The sequence below is a fragment of the Orcinus orca genome, chromosome 5 (assembly GCF_937001465.1).
Source record: "Orcinus orca chromosome 5, mOrcOrc1.1, whole genome shotgun sequence".
Lineage (NCBI taxonomy): Eukaryota > Metazoa > Chordata > Mammalia > Artiodactyla > Delphinidae > Orcinus > Orcinus orca.
The window spans coordinates 138,741,056-138,766,824 of record NC_064563.1 but is presented as its reverse complement, the minus strand read 5'-3'; the positions used below and the strand labels follow the sequence as shown (position 1 = coordinate 138,766,824).

Genomic DNA, 25,769 nt, shown 5'->3' with positions numbered 1-25,769 from the left:
GAGTTTACAATGTAGACCCCCAAGAGTGATTGTCACCCCCAGCATCCAGGCTACCTATAGTAACCACCTTACACAGACTTAAATAATGCGTGCTCTCAGTGGGAAGGAATCAGACAAAGGAAGGATTGGCAGGACAGAGCAATGGATTGGATGTGACAGTCAAGGATTTGGGATTAACAGATACACACTACTGTATATAAAAGAGATAAACAACAAAGACCTACTGTATAGCACAGGGAACTATATTTAGTATCTTGTAATAACTGATCATGGAAAAGAATATATATGTATGTATATATAACTGAATCACTTTGCTCTACACCTGAAACATTGTAAATCAACTATACTTCAATAAAAAAAAAATTTTTTTACGTGTTGGAGAATTTGAGTCCTTGTGATGGTTAATCTTATGTGTGGGTAGACTCGCCATGGGCTGCCCAGATTAAATGTTATTTCTGGGTGTGTCTGTGAGGGGCTTTCCAGATGCTTAGCGTTTGAATTGGTGGACTCTTAACGAAAATGGCTCTCCCCAGTGTGGGCGGATGTCTCCCAATCCGCTGAGGGCCTGAACAGAACAGAAGGTGGAGGAAGGAGGAATTGTGCCTGGTTGCTTCAGCTGGAAATATTATGGGATTCCACTTATATGAAGTATCTAGAATAGTCAAATTCACAGAGACAGGAAGGACAATAGCTGTTATCAGGGGCTGGGGGAAGAGGGAGAGAGAGATTTATTGTTTAATGGTAACAGAGTTTACGCTGGGGATGAGGGAAAAGACTTAGTTGTAGATGATGGTGATGATTGTGCAAGCACTTACTGTCAGCGGACTGTATACTTACCCATGGTTAAAATGATAAATATTAGGTATATGTGACTGCTGTTAAAAGAAACACAGAAATTTATTTTCTCAGAATTCTGGAGCTAGAAATCCAAAATGAAGGTATCGGGAGAAAAAAGAAGGAAAGAAAAGTAGGTCAGAGATTTTATTCTGTTTAAATGAAGTTTATACAATCTACTGTGATAAACCCAACATCTTAAATCCCATTGGAATAAGGTGGGGTATAAGTACATGCATACGTACCTCCCCTAAGATCTCTGATAGCGTAAGGTGTACTGTTGCTCGTGGACAGGTGTGTGGCTGTAAGGACCGATGTGCTTCCTGTCCTACACAGCTGACCCACTGGAGAACCTGGAGGAAACAGTTAGTTAAGACTGCCCGGGCCCATTCCATCATTCCTCAGATCCCTTGGAAAACAGCTTGAGACAGGTATTAAAATATCTGGTCATCGTATTATTCTGATGACCAGAATGCCTAAGACTGGTGACTTCCAGATTTTAGTGTGATTCAAATCATCTTAGATTCTTATAAATGCATATCCCCAGAAAGTCCAACTCAGTAAGTCCGGTTAAGCCCAGGAGTCAGAGTGTTTAGCATGTATGTCCAGTAAGTCAGGCATATGTGGTCACTGGATCCAATTCAATAAGTCCTGTCTTAGGTACTCATTTTCTGATGGGAAGAAATTGTGTTTTGTCAAAAGCTATTACTTCATTTTTTTCAAACTTGCATCACAACACCAGTTTCATCAGCGTTAACGCTATGATCACCATAGTCTTGGAAATCTCATGGTGGCCCCAGTAACTCAACAGAGTGTTGTAGGAGGTTACCTTCACCAATCACTGATGCACCATAACCGGGGTCATCTCCCTTCTCACACTCAGGGTCATTTGAGTTCTGTTGCAGCTGCAACTGAGGTTTCTGGCCTAGGGCCATCAGAGGGTGACAAAACTCCTGAGCTTCCCCCATCAGGGGAACAGTCAAGTACACCTGCCCTCAGGTGTTGTGACCTATTACATCAGCTCCCAGTTGGTGCTGGTGGTTTGAATGTTCTGCTTCAGAATCCATTCTCTATGTCCTTGAACCTGCAGGTAGAGCACCGTGAATTCTTCCAAGGTCTGGGTAGGGGTCAGTGCTCTTCAGCCCACAGCTGCAGGCCTCTGGGAATTTCCAAGCTGTGTGTCTCTGAAAGAGGGCTGCCAGGCCCCGTATTCCAGCAAGATCATACCACTCCCACCCACCAGCTCCTGGGGAAACTCAGAAACACAAAAAACCTTTACACCAGTATTCCAACTGAAAGCCAGAGCAAATGTCACCAGGCCTCTCACCAAAACCCAAGGCCTCTGCTTGGCCCAGAGGGACACTTCATTCCAAGTCCTGGTGCCTGTGATACTGCAAGCCCTCACATTCCATCCCTACTAAGTCAGCTTGCTAACCTGAAAGGCCCTGTGGTCACTTATCCTCTGACGGTTTCTCATCCTCATGCTGTTGTCTTCCCTTCACTGACTTATCCTCCCGTCTACTGTGTCTTCAGGGACCACAGCACTGTGTAAACATGCTCCCCTACACTGTCCTGCCTCTTCTTCACTGGGGTCATACCTGGGTTCAGACACCAGGGGAGGCCCTTACAACCTCTAAGCCTTGTATAGCTGTTCATCTTTCCAGGTCTCACCTGTGGAAGGGGTGTGAGTGTTCCCATCTCTTTCAGCATCCCCTTGCAGCTGTAGGAACCAGTCTAGTTATTGTAAGCAGAAATAGATCTAATATCAGATTTATGTGCTTACAAAACCTTCAGAAGGGCCGGAGAAGCAGGCGGCAGATGAGGCTCCCAGGAATGACTCAGAGAACTAACCCGCCAGGGGAGCTGCCTCTTCAACATCCGGCAGAAAGCTCCGGAATCAGGAGGCTGCACAGCCCGGGAACCTCTGCTTGCAGTGACAGAACACCTGAAGTGGTCCCTCCACACCTATTAGATCTGCACGGGCAAATAAAGAGAGAAATAAATAGGTGCTCCCGACTGTGTCTCTCTGTGCGTTTAATTCCATTCCAAATTCAAGTCTCTCCTGGCTGCAGCTCCTCTGCAGCTCCGGAATCATGTCTGGAGCCTTGTTTGCAAGGCAGGCTGGCAAATTCAGTTTTAGCCTCTCCAGCCTCTGCAGAAAAGGAAAACCCAGTGGAAGCAGGTTGGAATGGATGAATGAGGTCTATCACAACAGCCACACCACCTCACAGAGGCGTTAGGAGGAATCTAGCCAGCACCATCTGACATTCTCCTCATTTCATTCACTCATTCATTCAGTAAGTAAGTACATCAGTCAGTATTTATTGCCATTTATTGTACCAGGAGCTCAGTGATGAATGAGGCACAGTCCCAGCCCTCAAAAAGCTTACAGTCTATGCTCTGGACTGAACTGTGTCCCACCCCAAAATTCATATATTGAAGCCCTTACCTGCAAGGTGACTGCGTTTGAAGATAGGTCTTTTAGGAGATAAAGTAAAATGAGGTCATAAGAGTAGAGTCCTAATCTTCTAGATTCAGATAGGGTGACCCAGCCTTCTCTTTTTTCCCCAGACTGAGGGGGATAGACATTCTGGTTATCAATGATGTATCAGGAAAGCTATAGAACAGGCTGCAGACAAGCAGACTTCCAACAGCTGGCCCTTTATTGGGGCAGAAACAGCAGAGCAGAGATCCCCCTAAACAAAAAGGAGCCCAAAGTCACAGACACACCAAACCAAAGGCAGCTCTGGCACAAAGGGAAAGGATGTCGGTCCTGGTGGATTATTCTATAAAGCAACTCAGGCAGGGTGTTTTGGGCGACCTCCCCCTCCCAAAAATGCATGTTGAAGTCCTAAGTCTCAGTCCCTGTGAATGTGACCCTATTTGGAAACAGGGTCTTTGCAGATGTAATCAAGTTAAGGTGAGGGAGTATTGGATTAGTGGCCCCTCATCAAATGACTGGTGTGTTTGTAGGAGAGGGAGATTTAGAGACAGAGACACACAGAAGGGAAGGCCATGTAAAGATGGAGACGGAGATTGGAGTGATGATGCCACAAGCCAAGGAATGCCTGGAGTCACCAGAAGCTGGAAGAGGCAATGTTCCCCTAGAGCTTTCAGAAGGAGCACGGCCCTGCTGACACCTTGATTTCTGGCCTCCAGAACTGTGAGAAAGTACATCTGTGACTTTGTAAGCCTACCAGTAGGTGGTATCTTATTTCAGCAGCCCTCGGAAACTGATATACGGGATAATCTGGGAAGGAGCATCAGAGGCTGAAACACTGCCTGGAGTGCCTTCATCATAGGAAGTTTCCTCCGTTAAAGCCAAGCGGCCTAGAATGGGCCACCCATTCACCAGCTAAAATGTTTCACCAGGGGCTGCTGGCAGCCCGAAGCAAAGTCAGGGCGTGGCTAACGCTTGTCTTCGCAGCCTCCCTGCTTCTTACTCCGCGGGTCTCTCCTGCACCTGGTAATTGGCGTCGCTCTGCACTTTCTCTCAGCCAGGAGCCCTGGGGTCCCCTCCTCGAGCTACAGAACCTCCCACAAAAGTCTCCATTCCTGCTCCCCCTTTTAAAGTCAAAGGGAAACATCTCTTGGTACCCAGGAAGGAGGGCTAGAAGGCTGCCTATTTCCAGATGACATGGGAAGTCTCTGGGTATAACATACCCCCAAGCGCCCCCAGGATTGCCTGGTGCACAAGGTGCTCACTAGAGACCCACTGAATGAAGGGTAGCCATGCCTTTTGGCTGTACCTTCTGCATCCTGTGGGAATCGACATCGATAGGAGCATATGGGCAACATTATGTGGCAGAGATGTTTTTAAGCAGACAGATTCTGCAGTGCCTTTGCCATCACTCTTATCTGTGTAGGAGCCTTCTGGGTTCTCCAGATCTGATCCTTCTGCCAATGTCAGTCTGTTTGATGGAAAATGCTAGGGATCTGACCACGTGGGCATCCCATCCCTCCCTCTCCTTCTCATGTTCTTTTGCCCTTCTCTCATTTCTTCTCTCTCCCAGCTTTTATAAAGCGATGTGGGCCCTTTCCCAGTGTTAGTGATAACATCACAGAGTCTGACCAGTGCGAAGCCATAATCCAAGTTTTTGAAAGTCTGTCTTCTAGCACTAGGTGGCAGTGTTTCCACGGCTTGCTGCCCCTCCCTTACCCTGCAACTTGCTAGGAGCGGCCCCCATAGACAGAGGAATTTGTTCTCTCACGGTTTAAGGAGGGAGAAACCCCCTCACCATTAGCTACTCTAAGACCGAATCATTCCTTTGACGTATGTTCTCCAATATTATCCCAGAGAGGTACAATTTGCAACTTGTGTTCTGTCAAGTTTACTTGGCTTTCTTGCTTTAAATCAGGTGTTTTGTGGCCATATTATTAGGCATTTTTTTAATTAATATTTTTTCAGACGAGTTTTAGGTTTACGGAAAAGTTGAGCAGAAAGTACAGACAGTTCCCTTTTATCACTTCATCACCCCAGCCCCTCCAACAACACAGTTTCCCCCCTTGCTAACATCTTGTGCTGGTGAGGTACATTTGTTACTACTGATGAGTCAATATTGATGCATTATTATTAACTAAAGTTCATAATACTTTAATCATACGGCATGACGATTCAGCAGAAGAGTGGACAGGACTTGGTGATTGGTGGTCTGGAGTGGGGGACGGGTCAGTTGGGGTGTGTGTGTGTGTGTGTGTGTGTGCGTGTGTAAGGCAGAGGGAGCAGTCTGTGGGATTCCTGGTTTCTTCCCTGCTGACCGGGCAGACTGCAGGGTACAAATTAAAAGAGAGCAGAGTAGGATGAGCAGGTTCGTTGAGAAAGGTGAGGACTTCTATTTTGGCCTTTTGAATTTGAAGTGATCTTTGGATACTAACCTGTGTTTCGGACCCCAGTGATGAGCTGGGAGGGTGAAGGGGGAAGAACTCAGTAAAGCCCAGTAAGCCCCATGGTCAAAGGTCACAATCCTGGGTCAAAGAGAGAGAGTCCAGGTGGAGAGAGCTGTCCTGGGTGAGTCTTGTCCATTTCTGTTTATTTGCCCTTCTGGTTCAAGGCACTCACTGGGGTGTGTGAAAAATATTAGGACTTCTGTTTTATTAGTTTCTATCAAGAAAGAAAGAGAGGAAGGAAGGAAGGAAGGAGGGAAGGATGGAAGGAAGGAAGGAAGGAAGGAAAAAGGAAGGAAGAAAGAAAGGAAATTATGGTCTGTCGATCTGCTATGGGGGTTGACCCAGCTCGCTCTCACTGCAGGAACCAGAATGGCAGGTGTCATGGGGGTGCACCAGGCACCCCGATGGGACATCTGGGGCTCCAGGTGGCATGGGTTGATGCCACTCCTCACACCTTCCTTGTTCCAGAATTTTGCTGTTATTGAAGATCCCAAATTCCCATTAAAAGAATTTGCAGACTATCTCATCTAGTTTTTAACTAAACAAATCCTCGTGAAAATGGACAAAGGTGCCCACTACACAATGGCATGAAGATATTTCCAAGGAAGTAAGCAGAGGTGGACCAGAACAGGGTGGGCTGTCACTTCTCCACTCCAGGTATGAGCAACAACCAGCCGATTTATGAAGTCTGAGCCTTGGCGGGAGTTTTAAATAAATCAATCAACAAACTTAACCTGCACCTTCATGGTCAAGGCAACAACTAACAATGAGTGAGAAAGTAACCACTGTCAGGGACGTGTGCTAGGGAGAGAACATTTTGAAAACAGAAGTTTGGAAAGGTTTCTATCATTAAGTGATGTTATTGCCAACAAATGACGTGTGAATCTCATAGCTCACATTTTAAAACTTGGAAACACCATTTTCTAACCCATTAAAAAGCTTCCAAGGGATTCTCTGGGGTTTAAAACTCATTTGTGAAACATATAAAAACAAATAACTTCCAATTAATTTTCAGGAACCACTCTCTGACATGGAAAGGAGCATGGAAATGTACTAACTGCAACTCAACAATAATAACAATAACTTATAATACACCTTTGCATATTTGGCAGACGGGACTGAAAAATGAGCATTCTGATTTAATAAGCAGTGCACACAATACCCACTATGATTTTTCCAAAAGGATGAAACAAGTTCAATCACATCACTCTCACTAAGACATTGTTAAAAGTAACTGAGAGTAACAGAAGATTTTTGAGAAAACAGAATGTTTTTGATTGTTGGTAAAGACTTTGCCTTCATTGATCTTCCAAACTAGAGGAGATGAAGATAAAAACACAGCTGAATGGGGAAATTGGGATTGACATATAAACACTACTATGTATAAAACAGATAACTAAAGAGAACCTGCTGTATAGCACAAGGAACTCTACATATTGCTCTGGGGTGACCTAAATGGAAAGGAAATGCACAAAAGAGGGGATATATGTATGCACATGGCTGATTCACTTCACTGTACAGTAGAAACGAACACAACATTGTAAGACAACTATACCTCAATAAAAAAATTTAAAAATAAAAAAATTTTTAAACACACAATAAACATTTAAATTTGTGTTTATTTCTCTTTCCTTACTCTTTAAAATTTTCTATTTCTGTGTATGTGTTACAATATGCATCACATGTATTCTGAATAGAACTGGGGAGACAGATAACTCACAAATAAATGTTTAATTGTATATAATATACACAGCTTCCTAATGTGCTATTACATACATTATCTGCATGTATTTCTATATGCACATATGATGGATGAACATATATTCATATACCATATTAAATGCATATGTATTAGATACTATCGATAATTATTTTGTAGTATGTGTTATACATATACATAAATATTGTATTTGTTTATACCTATTAATATATGTATATATTATAATTATATACATGCATTTACGTATTGTAATTTACATACGTTACACTACATTTGTGTGTATATATAACCCTACATTTTCCTAGTCCATTCACCATTCACTCTCCCGCATTCTTGGAGGACTTCTTCACATTTTCTTAACACGCCTTAAACTCTCAATGCCCTGCCTCTCATCCTCACCCTCAGCTGACAGCGTTGCTTCCTATTTCACTGAGGAGATCGAAGAAGCCACAGGCACCCGTCACTATCCCCGCCTCGCTATCCCATCACCCAGCCACCAGCACCTGTGCTGAACTTGCTACCTTCTTTCCATGACAGTGAATGGATGCCAGTCTTCTATCTGGGGCCCGCCTCTCCACTCATGTACCAGGTGCCCTCCCCTCCTATCTGCAAAGAGATGGCTCCAGAAATCACCCCCACCCCACCCAGTCATCAGGCTTTCCCTCTCTACTGGGTCATCCTCATCAGCGTGCAAACCTGGGGTTTCTTCTCCTGTCTGTAAACACCAAAAAAAAAACCCCAAAACCTACAAAACTCTTCCCTTCCTCCCACTTCTTCCAGCTACTGTCCCATTTCTCTGTGCCCTTCTACAGCACAACTTCTTCAGTCACTTAAAATCATCGTCTCCAATTCTTATCCCAGTGGCGCATTTACCTCCCACTATTTCTCCAAAATTTCTCTTGCCGAGGTCAGTAATGACTTCCAAACTGTGAAATCCAAAACTCACTTTCCAAGGGTCCTCAAAGCCAGCCTTTCAGCAGCATTGGACACAGAGGACCTTTCTCTCTTCCGTGAAGCCCTCTGGCTTGGCTTCTAGGACACCCCACCTGCCCAGTCACCTGCTGACTGAGCTTACACTCCTCAATCCCTCCAAGGGAATCCCTCTCGACAGCCTCATGCCTTTAAATCCCACCTAGAGCTGCATCCCCCAATGCGTGATCCCAGCCTTCTCCCCTGAACTCCAGATTCACTATCCAGTGGCCTCCCTGACAGCTCCCCTTTCAGGTCTAAGTGGTCTCTCAAGGCTAAGTTGACTCTCTGTGAGCTCTTGATAAATGCTGTCTCCCCACGTGCTCCTCTCCAAGGTTAGAGGCAGCTTCTTCCTGGCAGCTGCACAGATCACAAGCCTTGTAGTTAACCTTGGCCCCCATCTTTCTCTTAGTGTGACATATACAATAACGGTCCCCCCAGAAGATTCCCACATGCAAAAACCTGGAATCTGTGACTATGCTACCTTTCAGGCGACAGGACTTTGTTGATGTGATTAAGGTAAGAATCTGGATAATTGGGAGAGGATCTAGATCATCCAGGTGGACACCACGATGTAATCCCAAGGGTCCTTATAAGAGAGAGATGAAAGGGTCAAGGTCAGAGCAGGAGATGTGACGGTGGATTCAGAGGTTGGAGTGACACACAGGAGCACAGCTCTGCTGACCCATTTTAGACTTCCGACCTCCAGAACAATAAAATAATTTGGGGGTGTTGTTTAAACCGCTAAATTTGTGGTGTTTTGTTGCAGCATCAATAGGAAAAGAATACACTAAGGAAATCCTGTTGGCTGACCTTCAAAATATAGAGAGACTCTTAGCACTTTCTCACCACTTCAGGTCTTCCATCCTGATCTGAATCCCCATCACTTCTCACCTGGATTATTGCAGTAGCCTCCTGACTGGTCCCCAGCTTCCACCCTTGTCCCCACGCAGAGAACTGGGCACATAGCTCCTGAGCGAGCCCTCCTGATAGTCATAAAAAGTCACAGCATGTTAGTTGTTTTCTGATCAGACCTTCCGTTGGCTCCCCGTCTCAATGGGGGTGAAAGCTAAAGTGTTCACTGCACCCTACAAAGCCCTTTAAGATCAGATCCTACCACCTCTCTGACCTCACCATTACTCATGCCCTGATCACTCACCCCAGCCATGCTGGCCTTCAAATGATCCCTTCAACAGGCTAAGCAGGTGCTGCCTCAGGGCCTTTGCACTTGCTCCTCTCCCTGGAATGCTGTTTCCTAGAAGTGGGCATGTTACCCTCTCCCTTCCTCAGGTATTTACTCATGGTCTTCCCTGGCTGACCTAGCTGACATCCCTCTCCCACCCCCCACACACATTTCCAATCACTCTTCCCCGCTTTATTTTTTGCTCCTCAGTACTTATCAATGTACATCTACATGTCATATTTATTTATAACCAACAACTACACGTTGTCTTTATTCATCTTCTTTATTGCCCCCCCCCACCCATCCACCCCCAGCAATCACCCAAGTACATTTCATGAGGGTGGGGGTTTCTGTCTGTTTTGTGTACCACCATATCCCTAGTATTCCAATGAGAAGGGGAGTCCCCAGAGTCAGAGCCAGGGTGGGTTTGGGCTTGAATGCGGCTGGCTTGGTGTTGTCACTTTAGCCCTGCTCCTGGTGAGTTCTCCAGCACCAAGTCGCATTATGCAAAACACCAGGCACTGTTAGGTGTCACAGGCAAGTCACATGTGGCTCCTACGCTATAGGGTAAAATCAAAGAAGGAACCCATCGCAGTGGTTAAAACCATCCCTGAGGAAGGGCACTGGGAGAGTCACCAATGATGTCCTACCCTGACCCCTAAAACGAATAATGATGACATCAGCTAGATCTCAGGACAGGCTCGCCCAGCACACACAGGTGGCTTCCAAGGACAGACCGTCAATAGACTGGGTGTGAAGCAGGACAAATCATTAATGTACCATCCATCTCACAGTCTAAAGAAGAACTCATAACAATCACAATAAGTAACTGGTCCCTAGACCCAGCCCCTGCCCTGGTTTCATTCCCTAGAAGCTGGCCAGAGGGCAAGATCGATTTACCTGTTATTCCTATGTTAAAAGACTTTAACATAGAGGAGAAGGGGGTCCAAGTGGAAGACCACAAGTAGAATTCCAATTCTGAGCCCCTCCTCTGTGCCAGAAAGTGGCTCGACAAGGTTTCTAACCCCGGCAACACTTCTGAAAGGAAGCTATATTTCCATCACCTATCTATACGAGAGCATTTGGAGACTCCGACAGGTCAAGTGTTCCCCAAGGCCACAGAGATAATAAATAAAGGACAGAACTGGAATTTAGACCAGATCTACCTGGCTGCTGGAGCTATACAGGAGATTGTTCGATACTATCACAGGAATGATCATTTTATGTCAAAACACGGGAGACATTTTGAACCATAAGCGCTCACTGAAAATGCACGGGCTACGAACTTTCAGAAATGGACACCCATTTGCATACGCACCCATCCCCCATCTCCCATGGCCTCAAGATGCTCCAAATGACAGCCTGGCTTCTGGACAGCCGTTGAGGTCTGGTTTCTAGGACCTTCCCAAGGCCTGGCTGCATTCCTGCCTTTGGCTACCATGAGATGCCTGACATCTTTAATTTAAACCAGCTCCAGGGGTTTTGGTTACTTGCAACCAGAAGAATCCTAACTCAAGTAAAAGCCACACAAGTGTCAGCAATTTTGAAAGAGAACTTAGAGTAATGCAAAAGTCAGTGAATTTTCTTTCTAAACTCGGAAAGGCAAAGTAAACAAATTCCAATATTTCCCCCCAAACCTAATTTATAATTCTGGCTTTCTGATTTAAAAAGCACCAGAAGACCATTAAAAATAACAGGGATTTTTAGGGGATTGGAGGTACAAACTCTTCTGTATAAAATAAGCTACATGGATATATTGTACAACCCAAGGTATGTAACCAATCATTTAAAAAATTACAGGGATTTTTAGGAGAGGATTGTAAGAATGAAACTTGAGTAGGGAAAATCATTCCTTTCTCTAAAACAAACGAAAACAGCAACAACATAGGACATATTTTCATTCATTTGACAGGAGGTAATAAAATGGAAATTTTCAGTTGGGTTATTTAAAGGGTTTACTGGTTTGAGCAGTCTTTGGAAAAGTTTATTCTTTGTAAAAGCAAACACTCAAAGGCAGCTATTTGCCTTCTATCTTAAGTTTTTAAATGTCTATAATTTCCTGGAATGTGCAGAAATGCCTTTGGTTCATTTAATAAGCATTCAGCGGGTGCCTCCTGCACACAGCCCCCTCCCATTTCCAGAAGAAAATAGGAAGAGATTGAAAGTGTCCAACAGCGAAACTTTCCCACCTGGCAAATGAATAGACTGGTTTATCTTCACACAGGCATGTTTGCATAACTGGGCTGCGTTAGATGCAAGAGACAGGTGCTGAGAACAGAAATAACCAAATGTGGCTTTCTCAGCACCTCTTCGCCTTCTGCATTCTGTATTTGTGATGGCTGACACGAAGGAAGTGTGAGGGGAGGAACATGAATGGGAGGCGGTAGTAGGATATACACTAATTGAAATGTGCATCCCTTCCCCCATTTCAAAAAAAAAAAAAACCAGAATCACTGAGAGCAGCTCTTTACCCATGTTGGGTTCCCTTCTTTTCTGGGTATCTAAAGATGTGGATCAAATCTGCTCCTTCAAGCCAATGAGGAGGAAAGGCTCGCTGGATAGAGGCCAGAGCAGGAAGCAAGGATAAATCTTAGATTCCACTGCCACTGTTAGAAGAAGAGGGTCAGCTAAGAATTCCCAAAGGATGCTTCAGGAATTTTGTATCTGTGTTACGGTGAAATAGCTCTTAAGAGATTACCCTCTCAAGTTTAACTGATTTCATCCTTAAAAATGTCTGCACTTGGGAATTCCCTGTCGGACCAGTGGTTAAGACCACGAGCTCCCATTGCAGGGGGCGCAGGTTTGATCCCTGGTTGGGGAACTAAGATCCCCACACGCAAAGAGGTGTGGCCAAAAAGAAAAACCCTAGAAGAAAAAATAGAAATGTCTACACTCATACTTAAGTAGCATGTTTTGCTTCGTTTCTGCCTGTGCTGTTGACAGCTCGTATTTTCTGTTTTTTCCTCCTTGGGAGAGACCACTGATTGCTGATGTTAATTGTTAGAGTCAGTGGGTGAAGGCATAAGACACACCGTCTGCTTTTCTTAAAGACAGAAGTTACTATAAAATTTTATTTTCTAGATGGAAAGGAGAATCTGACATTTTATTACTAAAGGTGTCTTCTGCGGTAGGGCAAGAACCTTGGGCACCCAGATGTGGAAGGCATGATGCTAATCCTATTTATTGAGTGTCAGTGGAAAAAGGTTGCCTGTCGTATCAGTAAACAAAGAATGTTGCAGCCATCGAGCCATCACATTACAGCCTCCCCAAAGGTGACCCCTGAGGGAACGCATAATAGAAATAGGATGCCCACCATCAAGCCATCAGGCTGCAGCCACCCCCGACAGCGCCCCCTGAGGAGACTCACTATGAGAAAGCACAGTATACTGGCCCCAGATAGCTAAGGTGCATATCAAAGGAATGATTGCACTGAGCCCAGACTCTTGCATCTTCCCACATAGAGAAAAGTGATCAGTTCTTGAACTTGACACGTCTGGTTTTCTTGAGTTAAGAATAATCTTTTGATGTTCCAACTACCTGGTCTTTTTTGCAAAGACTCCTTTATATCCTGGATCCTCCCTTACCTCTTTGGAACTGTCCCTCAGAGCAAATCCCTGGCTTAAGTCCTCAGTATGTCCACCGAATAAAACACAATTCTCAACTTTCAGGTTGCGCATTATTTTTTCAGTAGACAAGAGCTTCCCTCATTTCGCTCTGATAGTTTGAGAGCTCTCTCTGTCTCAAACAGCTCACGCAGCACTGGCCCTGCATGTGTGAGAGTGGGCCCTGCCTGGCCGGCTCTTCCAGGCATCATCACTTTGAACTGCCTGAACCTCTTACTTTCTGCTCTCAATCCCCTTACCTCTCCCTTTCCCCTTCTTTGTCTCTGCTTTATTTTCCCTCTCCTCCACTATTTTGCTTTGGTTCCTTCCCGTTTTCTGTTTCCTATAGTCTCAAAGGGCAGAGGCAGTGCCGGGATGAGAGGAAGAAAGCTGGTGTCCTGCTTCGCCATTTGCTGTGTGTTTGCTTATGGGGAGGTCACTCCATTTCCTGGAGCCTCAGTTCTAAGGATCTGGAGTCATATTAACTGTTTGTGAGAACGAGGTGTACCCCCATTAACTATTTAAGAGCCACCCAAATAAAATTGATGTTATTACTGCAGACATACGAACAACTACACAATATTACCTTCTTTGCTGCCTGCGGAGGGAGAGGAGAGAGAGAAACGTGGGACTCCGAAGTCACTGAAGGAATGTGTGAACACTTTGTGTCTTAGTGATGACTCATAGCGTTCCAAAGTCAATCACAGGTAACTTTGTCTTCGTCACTTGCCTGAAGTGGAACTTGCTCTTTCCTCTCTTAGCTCAGTTTCTTTCCTTTGTACTTTTTGTCCACCAGGCCCAGTCCGCTTGCGTCAGTGGTCTAGGGAAAGCCGGGATTGAAAGAGCTTGCTGTCCTAAGGGTGATGACAACACAGACCAACCCGGCCATGGTTTGGCTGGGTGTTACTTTTCAAAAGTGGTGCCTGAGGGGCTTCCCTGGTGGCGCAGTGCTTGAGAGTCCGCCTGCCGATGCAGGGGACGCGGGTTCGTACCCCGGTCCGGGAAGATCCCACATGCCGCAGAGCAGCTGGGCCGTCAGCCATGGCCGCTGAGCCTGCGCGTCCGGAGCCTGTGCTCCGCAACGGGAGAGGCCACAACAGTGAGAGGCCCACGTACCGCAAAAAAAAAAAGAAAAGAAAAGAAAAGAAAAAGTGATGCCTCATCCCCTTTGTTAGCTTTTTCAGAATGTCTGGCTGAGCTTTCAGAGAGTTTTATATTCTGTGATGTCACCCACTCTGCCACACTTCATCTAACTCCTGACGGCCTTTATTACATTCTCTTTTCCGTAAATACCAGCTTTATTGAGATACAGTTCACATACCATAAAATTCCGCCTTTAAAGTGCAACTCAGTGACGGGTAGTATATTCACGGAGTTATACACACATCACCACAATCCAAATTAAGGAATTTAGTGCTTTTCTAAGTACGGGAAGATGCAAGAGTCTGGGCTCACTGAAATCTTTCCTTTGACATGCACCTCATCCTATCTGGGGCCAGTATCCTCTGTTTTCACATCCTGAGTTTCCTCAGGACTCACCGTAGGGAGTGGCTGCAGTCTGATGGCTGTCAGATGGCAGGTATTCTTTCCTTGCTGAGTTTCCTCAGGGTTTACCAGCTCACGTTGGAGAGCTGCAATCGCTGATGACGGTGCCATCCTTTGTTTACTGATATGGCAGGAAATATTCCATTTCTCATCCCCCCTTCTTTATCCCCCCAGTCCCTGGCAACCACTACCTACCTCCTGTCTCTGAATTTGCCTACTCTGGACATTTCATATTCATGGAAACATACCGTAGGTGGCCTTTTGGACTGGCTTCTTTCACTTACCATCATTTTCAGCGTTCGTTCATGTTGCAGCAGGTATCAGTACTTCGTTCCTTTTTATGGTTGAATAATATTCCATTGTATGGATCTATATCTGGTTTACCCATTCATCAGTTGATGAACTTTTGGGTTATTTCTACTTTTTTGGCTACTGTGAATAACGGGGCTATTAACCTTCCTACATAGACTTCATTTTATTTTATTTTTTGCGGTACACGGGCCTCTCACTGTTGTGGCCTCTCCCGTTGCGGAGCAACAGGCTCCAGACGCGCAGGCTCAGCGGCCATGGCTCACGGGTCCAGCCGCTCCGCGGCATGTGGGAACCTCCCGGACCGGGGCACGAACCCGTGTCCCCTGCATCAGCAGGCGGACTCTCAACCACTGCGCCACCAGGGAAGCCCCTACATAGACTTTTGTGTGGACATATGCTTTCATTTCTCTTGGGTAGATACCCAGGAGAGGAATTGCTGGGTCATGCGACAACTCTCTATGTGTTTAACTTTCTGAGGAATGGCCAAACTGTTTTTCTGAAGTGGCTGCACAGTCTTACATTCTCACCAGCAATAGGTGATGGTTCCAATTTCTCAAGATCCTTGTAGCACATTCTCTTTCATGAGTTATCTCTGCATGCATACCACAACTCGCCTTGGATTTAAACTCCTGAAGTGCATGAACTGCACTGAGATTGTCAGAATAGCAACCACAGCACACGGCAGGTTCTGAGTAAATCTCAGCTGTTAGTTGGATAAACTTTTTATTATAATCACTACAGCTCCTACGTAGAGGCCTACGTTAGGAGAAAATACAGGTCTAATTTCACGTCTTCCAAAGACACCTACACATAAACAGTACTGCCGTTTATTGGGCCCTTACTGTATTCTTACCATATATGACGTAATTTTTCAGAGGAGGAAACTGAGATTCAGCTTACTTGTCCAAGTAATTAACAGCAAAGCGGAAATTTAGACTCAGATTTTCACTGAACCACATTGCCCTTCACAGTGAAGGAATTCTATTTTGCAGGAAAGGTGGGAGGGGGAGAGGGAGAGAGAGAGACACTTATCAGAGGACCTCCGTTTTCTATCTATAAACTCCCCAAAAGAAAGCACCAAGGTTTTACTTCTTTCGTTAGCTCATATTGTTCACAGTACATAGTAGTAACTCAAAAAAAGTATTTCTGATTATATAAAATTTGAACAATGATATAATGACTAATAAGCTAAAATCTAAAATTAAGGTATTGTCGCAGGGGGGTGGGATGAATTGGGAGATTGGGATTGACATATATACACTACTATATATAAAATAGATAACTAATGAGAACCTACTGTATAGCTCAGGGAACTTTACTCAATACTCCGTAATGACCTACATGGGAAAAGAATCTAAAAAAGAGTGGATGTACGTATACATATAACTGATTCACTCTGCTGTACAGCAGAAACTAACACAACATTGTAAAGCGACTATACTCCAATAAAAATTAATTTAAAAATTAAAAAAGTAAGCTATTGTTAACCACGGTCTCGTTCAATTCACTATTGCGGCTATATCTGACAATATACGGTAAGTATCTAACCACTTGCCAAAGGCCATAGCCAGGACTATATCTCGTTTAAATCCCCCAAAGTTGGCCTATGTGCCTCAAAAGCGTCACCCATGGGAACCACAGAAGCGCTGATTCTCCAGCTATTAACCCTGCGCCCAAGACACTGCCTGGCGCCTTCAGCTGGCATCGGATGTCAGAAAAGCGGAACTGGCTGAAGAGACCTTTGCCCCTAACCAACATGGCCGCCCTGAGGCCTCAGGCTGAGGGCGGCAGAATGAGGATCATGTGAGAAGAATCCCGATCCTCTATTCGCTTTCTCTTCCGGACGGCGGGGGAAGATGACCCACGTGGGCCGGCCTTAAAGGGCCCATGTCTAATTCCGCCGGAGCTCCGCCCTCGTTGCCGGGCGGGCCGGGCGCGGAGCGGAACGGCGGCGGGCGGGGCCGGCACTCCGAGGCCGCGTCTCCGGGAGCCGTGGTGACCGCAGCCCGCTGCGACGCAAGCCCGAGGAGGTTAACCGCCCAGTCGGCGGACAGGAGAGCGCGAGGATCCCGCGCGAGCCCAGCACAGCCGGCGGGGGCGCACGGCCGCGGGGATGGAGGACGGTTTGGCCGGGCCCCGGCTCGGGGCGGCGGCCGAGGCGCGAGCGCAGCCCGGGGTGACGCTGCGGCCCTTCGCGCCGTTCTCGGGGGCTGCCGAGGCAGACGAGGGCGGCGGCGACTGGAGCTTCATCGACTGCGAGATGGAGGAGGTGGACCTGCAGGACCTACCCAGCGCCACCATCGCCTGCCACCTGGACCCGCGCGTGTTCGTGGACGGCCTGTGCCGGGTGAGGGCCGGGCGGGGCGACCGTCGGGCGGAGGGCGGACACTTGTTGCCGGGAGGAGGCAGCGCCGAGGTCCTGCCGGCCCGGGGCAGCCTCTCCAGCCGGGCCGCCGGCGGGGCGGGAGGCCACCCCCGGGGACGCGGCGACGTCCCCGGCCGCCCTGCCGCGGTCCCCTCTGTCCCGGTTGGGGTGGGGGCGCGCTCCCCGAGGTCCCAGGTCCCCAGCACCTGCCGGGCCGCGCGCTGCGCGCCCAGGGGCTAGCTTTTCACCTGGGCTAGTAACCCCCTCCTAGCGACGCTCCAGTCCCCGGGTGTTAACTCGGGTGGGGAGGGGGGCGACGTAGTAGGAGACAATCGGAGGATGAATTAGCTCCCCGAGCGGCCGGGGAGCTCGTATCGTCACCTGGGGGCTTGGACCGTGCCGGGCACTTACTCCTTTGAGGAGGGGGTCGCCTCATTCATGGGGAGGAGGAAACAGACGTTGAGCGGCGACGTGACTCAGTGTTACAAACAGGACGGCGTCTCGGCATTCTCAATCTGCACGCCTGAAAGCAAAGCCAATGTTTGGGTGAGGATCCGCGGTTGCTCATTATCTTGCACTTGGCCAGTTTTGGTGGAATGGTGTTGGGGGGAAGGGGCCCATTTTGTAGGCCTTTAGGATATTTAGTCTGGAATCTTGCTCCCTGAAGGGGTGACAGGAGACACTCAGTACAGGGAGAGTTGGATTTTTTTTTTTTTTCCTCTACATCCCCAGGGTTTAGACATGTTGGAGAGAGAGGGGGCAGGTATGACTAACCAAGGGCGGTGGGAAGGAGGAATTTATTTGGAATCTGCAATTAGTGTGCAGAATAAAATTTGGACAACGTAGGCGTTGCAGAATAAAGCCTGTCTTTGAGAGAGATGCCCCATTAGGAGAGCAGCTGTCAAAGAAAGTGCTGCTTTCAGTGCTTGGCTCTGAGTCTGCATACTGTCAATGAACTGTAGTCAGGGTGGCTGCCAAGAGGAACACCACTGTGGAACAGAGAATGGTGTGCTTAAGACCCATTTATTTATAATGTATAGGCTCATCTACTCTCAGGATTTACAGGGGCTGTGTGCTTAGATGAGGTTCCATGTGTGCTTTCTAAAAGAACTATTGGCACAAATACAGGGTCTCACTCATTTTACTCTCCAGCCTTTTCTCTTCTTGAGGCTAAGGTCTAACAGCATATCAAGTCTCTTTCTTAAGGGTCCTAGGCTCTCATGCTAAAGAAACAAGATCAGATCATGTAAGATGCTGCTTGTTTGCCTAGCAATTCATAGTTTTAGGGTCTTCCCAGTGTTGAGGACCATCCTGAAATTGCTTTGTCTGAAATGTTGCCCCCTTTGGTAGCTCTTCATGTTAACAAATATGTGTGGAGATTCTGCTGTGAGCCGGGCACTGTTCTAGGCTCTGAGGGCACAGCAGTGAATAAAATAGCATTCCTGCTTTCAGGGCTGGCATTTTTGTTGGGGGAAATAGACAGTAAACAAATAGATAGCAGATTTGTTAAGAGGTGTTGGTGCTATAGGAAAAAGTTGGCCTTGGAAGATGGGGGGGAAGGGGAAGATTGCTGTTTTACATAAAATGATCAGGGACAGGCTTACAAGGTGCTGTTTTGAGCAGAGACAATGGGCTAGCGTTCATTCACTCATTCACTCTTTCATTTATTCTTTTGCTGTTTATCGAATGCTTACTATGTTCCAGGTACTGTTTTAGGCCCAGTGGATAGAGTGGTGAACACAGTGAGCTTCCTGATTATGTACTAGCAGTTGAGGAAGAGATAGACAGTCAAAAAAAGTAAGTGAACAAGGTGATTTCAGATGGTGGTCAGTGCAGTGCAGGACATACCCAGGATGATGTGATCGGGAGTGACCAGGGAGAGGAGAGGGACTGGGTGGTATCAGTCAGGGCCTAACAGGAACCCAGTGATATCGTCAGGGCCTAACAGGGACCCTATGGTATCAGTAAGGGCCTAACAGGGACCCTACGGTATCAGTAAGGGCCTAACAGGGACCCTATGGTAACCAAGAACTGGTTAACTGGGGCAGGACTGAGGGAGTCAGAGGGAGTGTTGGGAGGAAGTCGTATTGCTGGAACCCTAGGAGAGGAGCCTCTTGGCAGGAGCTACAGACGTGGAGGGATGGAATTGAGATGCTGAAGCCGCGAGTTGCAGGTAAGAAATACCCCAGCTTGCCCCAGCTTTCTGATCTCGTTGGCAGAGCCCAGCTGGCAGCCAGGAGGCCAGGGAGTCCAACCAATGCAGTCCGTAGGTGGGTCAGCCTTCCAGGGCCCAGAGAAGAGTGGAGAGAGCAGAGAATGGCTCTGGGATCAGTGCAGGTAAAGAGGACGTGCGGAGAGGGTCAGCATGCGGCCGCTTTAGACTGAGTGGCCCCGGAAGGCCACTCTGCACAGCTTGGACTTGCCTGGCAGGAAGAAGCTCCTCATGTAGATTTTGTGTGGCCGGTGTCCAGGCAGAGGGAATAGCAAATACAGAAGTTCCAGTGCAGGGATGAACGAGTGTGTGCAGAGGGCCCAGTGAGGGCAGTGGTGGTGGCCGAGGTTGACGCAGCCGGGGAACGGTTCCACGGGAGCCTGGAGGCCCTGGGAGGGGTTCGGATCCTGTTCTAGTTGCAAAGCTAGGTGGAGAATGTCTTTGGGGGAAGGAGGTTGGGTGGGCAGGAGAGGAAGCAAAGAGGCCCCTTAGGAGGCTCTTGACTTTGGTTGTCAGGGGAGCTGTGAGGGTGTCTGGACTAGGGTGGAGACGTGGGAGACAGTGCCTATCCTTTCCATTTGGGGGTCAGGAGCCTCAGAATGTGGACAGGGGGAGCTCCGTGCCTTGGTTGCCCATCTCCAGGGTCCTGCAGAGACCGTTGGTAAGCCTTCCAGTAGAAAGATAAATTTCTCATTTAGGTGAAACCATTCCTCCAGGTGGGAAGATGTGGCTTCTGAGATTTCAGTCTGACGGCCTTATTATTTTGAAGGCCATTCTTATTAAAGCTGGAGTGTCACCTTTGGGTGGTGTAATGAAAACATGATTCTACTTCAGGTCAGTGGTATCTGACCCTTGAGTCGGCGGACCATTGACTGCATTGCCAACAAAAGTCCCTGTGCTGGTGGTGTGGCCACATCCTCTCTTTAACCAGTCTGTTGGAGGATCATCTGGGTGAGTGATGGTGTCTTAACCTGTTAGGGCTACTGTAACAAAATGCCACAGATTGGGTGGCTTATAAAAATAGAAATTTATTTCTCACAGTTCTGGTGGCCAGCATGGCTGGGTGAGGGCCCTCTTCTGGGTTGCAGACTTCTCGCTGTGTCCTCCCATGGTGGAAGGGATGGGGTCTCTTTTATAAGTGCGCTAATCCCATCATGAGGGCTTCATCCTCATGATCCCTAATCACCTCCCAACAGCTAATACCATCACCTTTGGGGGTGAGGACATCAATGTATGAATTTGGGGGAAACACAAACATCCAGATGGTGGCAGATGGTGTGAAGGAAAAAGGCTATGTCAGTGTTCTTTACGTGTGTTCATACCAGTCTCTAACCTTAATTGTAAAGTAAAGAAAGAAATTGACCTGAACTGCCAATTCATTTGGGAATTTATATTGGAAGCCCGTTTTCTAACTGTAACAGTTGGATCTGATATGTAAAATTTGTTTTTGTTAGCTGGATCATCAAATTATTATAAATAATTTATAATTAACATGTTCATTAAATGTTTATCCAAAAAATAACTGAAACTGTATCGTCATTAATTTCAAGCAATATTATTAGAGAGATTCACACCATTACAAATGAATGAAAAATTTTATTGAAATAAGGTTATTTTTGGTTGTACAGATATTTGCTTAGCATATTCCATTACTGTACTTTTTGTGAACATTTTTTCTTTTTACTGAGAAAGCAAAGCAGTGCTTTGAACCGGTAATTACATGTGCTTTGGATTGTTGGCAGTGGTTCGTTGGTTCCCTAGAATAAAGGCTCCTTCAGTTGTCCCCAAGCTAACCAGAAAGTTAGAGTTCTCAAATAATATTGTTAGTTTCCAGGCAGTAGATATAATTTCATAGAGTAATGGAAACGAATGCCATTTTTCTGTTGTCTGAGACCTGAATGTATATTTGATTGACAGCTCTGCTAGTGACTCACCTTTCTTAAAACAAACGCCCACATAAGATTTATGATACTGGCGTGACTTTCTTTTCAAAACATGAAATATTCTGATAAGGCATGAAAGGTGGTTGAGGGGTGTCCTTAAATTCTTTGTATCAGTGAAGACCCCTGAGAAACTCTCATGCCCAGGCCTCTGCAGACCAATTCCAGTCTCAGGGGCTGGGAACCACCTGGAACGCTCCCCAGGGTGAGTCTGATTGGGAGCCAAGGTTGCGGACCATTGTCTAGCCAGAAGGGGTCTAGCCTGACCAGAGTCATTGTTGTATCATGAAAGGATTATTGAATAATTGATCATTGGTTCCGCTTTCAGCCAGATCTGTGCCTTGATTTCCTCTAGTCCAAAATGGGAGTCAGGCCCCTAGTCGGGAGCCTCCCTTCTCCTAAGTGCCGTTTGACCTTGTGGCTGGAAAGCAGAATGACCGGCTGTCAGCCTGAGAGCCCAGCCTTTGGGCGGGTGACACACGAGATAAGAACACATACCTGAACGTGGGGTCGCCTCGGGGCTTTTGTACACATCCTCTCGTGCTGCTGCTTGCTCTCCACCAGACGTCAGATCCCGGGCTCGTCCCCCCAAAGCGTGTATTTCGGTAGACAAGATATCACTCATTAGCAATTTGATGATCGAAATGTTTGAAGCTCCAAGGTGGCACAGCTGAGATGCATAGTTTCTGCCTGTATGGTTGTATATGCTTGGCCATGTATGCTTGTTCCCATCACAGTGTGTTGTAAAATGTGACATTCCAGCAGGATGGTGACAGTTGGGGATTCTATTACAGTGTAACATCCCCGCCTTCCTAGGCCATTTTCACTTTTCATCCTATTGTCACAGGCATGTGGTTTCTGAGACTTAAATTAAGCATAAAATGTCCCCTGAAACCTCCTCAAGTGTGGAGGAGGTTAAACCCAATATGGTATGGTTTCATTTATTTGGGAAAGTTCAGAATGTTGTAAGTTTAAAAAAACAAAAACCTGCATATTATATATGTGCAAAGTTTACTTTAGAAGTTATCCACTATTTCCCTAATTTTAGAATTTCTGACTCTTAAATCTATCTATCTACATATGTATATATATATTTTTAACGTCCGTGAGGTTCTTTTGATCTCTCCTCTCCACTTCCCTCCCTAACAAGGGTTTGGTCCCCTTTTCAGCACCCTCCATTGCTCAAAGCATTTCTTCTTCAGTAGCAATAGCTTTCAACGTTATTGCCAGCAACTCCCAAGACAATTACATAAGGGAGCCAAAAAAAGAAAAAGAAAAAAAAAATAGGCTTTGTGATAGAATAGCTAAAGCAGAGGCTGTTTGATTCCAGTGTTTATATTTCAGGCTCTATTCTTTCCTTCTTTCCTTTCTAAAAATGTCATCAGATGGCACAGTCTCCTCTTTTGCATACGTGCCACTGAGGGGCCTATTTGCCCTGTTCTGTGAAGGCATCACTCCTGTTACAGTGATTGCAGTTGTGCACCCATCAGTGTGTGTGTTGAGGGTAGGAGCAGGGAGGGGACTCCTCCGTGTGCGTTTTCTGTGCACAATTGTTAGGACCCATTTCAAGGGCTGAGGGGGAGTGCCGGTCATTTGAAATACAATTCAATTGTGACAGAATCTTTTCCTTTGTAAATATGAATCACTGTCCAAACATGGGGACGGTGACAGTTAATGAGACAGTAAGTGACTCTGCTCTATTCTCTGAGCAGTGATGGGCTATACCATGGCCGTAGGAAGTAAAAATAGCTCTTCTACCCTTCTTGGGCAGAACAGAAACATTTTCAAACTTGAACATCAGGAAAATATTAACTCCCTTAATTCAAACTTTGACGTGGAAGAAAGGGTTGGCTTCGTGTTATGTAGATTTCAGTCACTGTAGAAATCCTTTATTTGATTTAGTTGGTGTCGAGTGTTTTTGTTTATATTTTTAACCTCTAAAGATTTCCTTGGGTTTAAAATGCTCACATTCCCCTTTGAAGTGTGTCCGTGCGGAGGCAATGCAGCACGATAGTTAAGGGTATGAATCTGAAGCACACCTTTACCACTAACACCAGTGTGACCCTGGGGAAGCTATTTACCCTACCGTGCCTTCACTTCCCTACCTGTAAAATGGAGGTGCCAGTAGTACTAACACCTTATGATGCACATAAAATGCTTGTCCCAGGGACTAGGACATAGTAAACACATAATGTAAGTTGTGTATTATCTACTGCTGTGTAACAAACTAACTCAAGACTTAGTAGTTCAAAACAATAAACATTTATTATCTCACAGTTTCTGTGGGTCAGGAATCCAGGGATGGCTTATCCTGGTGCCTCTGCCTCAACATCTGCAACAAAGTACCAGCTGCAGTCTCATCTGACGGCTCAACTGAAGGAGCGTCTGCTCCCAGATTGACTCACGTGGTCTTTGGCAGGATTGCATTTCTGGTGGGTTGTTGGACTGAGAGCCCCAGTTCCTCAGTGGCTGTTGGCTAGAGGCCCCCCTCAATTCATAGCCACACAGACCTCTGGCTTCCATCAGAGCAAGGGAGAAAGGGCATGCAAGATGGAATGCAGTTCACAGTCTTCTTGTGACCTAATAATCTCAGAGTGATATCCCACCACTTTTACTGGATTCTCTTCATTAGAAGTGAAGCAGTAAGTGCAGCTCCCACTCAGGGGGGTGGGGGGCTTACACCAGGGCGTGAGTCCTGGTAAGTGGAGATCGCTGAGCCCATCTTACAGGCTGCCGACCACCGACCGTTACTATTTATTAGGACATTTTCTTCCTTGTAAACTTTTCTGACTTCTTGGAGCAGTTAATGTTCAGAAATCTTTATGAAGGTATTTTCTCATCTGATTTTTTTAGCTTCAGCTCTATAAAGAATACAGTTTTAGACTCGACTACTTAACATAAAATACCTCATTGATAGGTTTATAGCTAGGTTCATAGCAAAAGCTGTCAGCCACTACACTTCTGAACCAAGAGCTCAGGAAACTAAAGCTTTTTTATGTTGAGAAGGTTCAGTACTTTTCCTTTCATTACTAATTTCAGCAGGTGCAATGTGAAGTTCCCACGTGTAATCATAATTAACACCATAGGAAGAGGTGTTTGAGGTTGGCCTGAATTCAGAATTAAAAGACAAATTAAAAGACAAATGTTATTTGATTCAGAAAGCTAATTTTGGATTTTTTTCATGCGACATAACAATAGCTTGTTTTACTTTATTACTTTTATAATTTTTGTTAACTTTTCTGCTTTACTTTACAGATAATAAAATAGTCTTTAATAATAAAATAGTCATTAATGCGAAGTGCTTTATGTGTAACATTTATCATTTCATCTTTTTATAAGAACTCTATGAAATAGGTACTATTATTCCCATTCTGTGGACATGGAAACTGAGGCCAGAGGAGGCCAAGTAACCTGTCCCAGATCACATAGCCAGTAAGTGCTGGCCCTATGATTCAAACCTGGTTTTAGCCAACTACAGAACCTGTGCTGGAATCATCTTGTATGCAGTAATGCACATGAATTTTTCATATCTTTCACAGCTTATTTAAACCCTAGGATATCTCTATGAAGAAAGTGCTTTTATCCACAGGAAACTGAGGTTCATAGGAGTTATAACTCTGTTATTCTCTAAGCCATTTATTTATATTTAACAGATCTATTTGAGTGCGTTTTGTACATCCGTGGCAGCCCTGATGATATTCTCGAATTCAAGCGGAAGGCAGTGCCTGGGCGCTGGAGTCAGGCAGACCCGGATTTGAATCGTAGCTCCATCACTTCACTCATTCATTCATTCATTCAACAAGTATTTTTGAGGGCCTCCTGTGTTCTGAGCACCGTGCTGGTTGCAAGGCCAGCTGTGGGACCCCAGGTGAGTCAGTCAACCTCCCCAGGCTTGGTCTCCCCCATTGCAGAAGGAGGACAATAAGCCCTACCCCACAGTCACGGTGAGGTCAGTGTGAGGGGGCTGCGGCGCCCTTGGTGAATGACAGGCACGTCTCTCCCTTTGTGAGGCTCACAGGCCAGCAGGGAGGACACACACTTTTTAAATTGTGTGTGTTATGTAAATATAACCAAAGAGCTTAACAGATCCATAACAAACCACACATCCTTGGGCAAGATATTCACCCAGACCTCAGTTGCTTCATCTATGAAGTGACCGGGTTCAGCCCGGATCATCTCAGCGAGGTCACTTCCAGCTCT

The 25,769-nt window shown here is 46.1% G+C and overlaps 1 protein-coding gene and 1 long non-coding RNA gene across 2 annotated transcripts in view; both read left to right on the top strand.

Moving 5' to 3' along the window:
• Positions 1 to 17,037: 17,037 nt before the first annotated feature.
• RCAN1 (regulator of calcineurin 1) overlaps positions 17,038 to 25,769 on the top strand; it is a 95,882-nt gene continuing 87,150 nt past the window's right edge. The window contains exon 1 of the mRNA XM_004264539.3: positions 17,038 to 17,399. Within this exon, the coding sequence (XP_004264587.1) occupies positions 17,166 to 17,399 (234 nt within the window). The 5' untranslated portion in view covers positions 17,038 to 17,165. The remainder of the gene's footprint in view (positions 17,400 to 25,769) is intronic.
• LOC125964442 (uncharacterized) lies at positions 17,406 to 21,151 on the top strand. The gene is made up of 2 exons (XR_007477437.1): positions 17,406 to 17,963; positions 19,122 to 21,151. It is a non-coding gene; the product is annotated as an uncharacterized LOC125964442 (long non-coding RNA).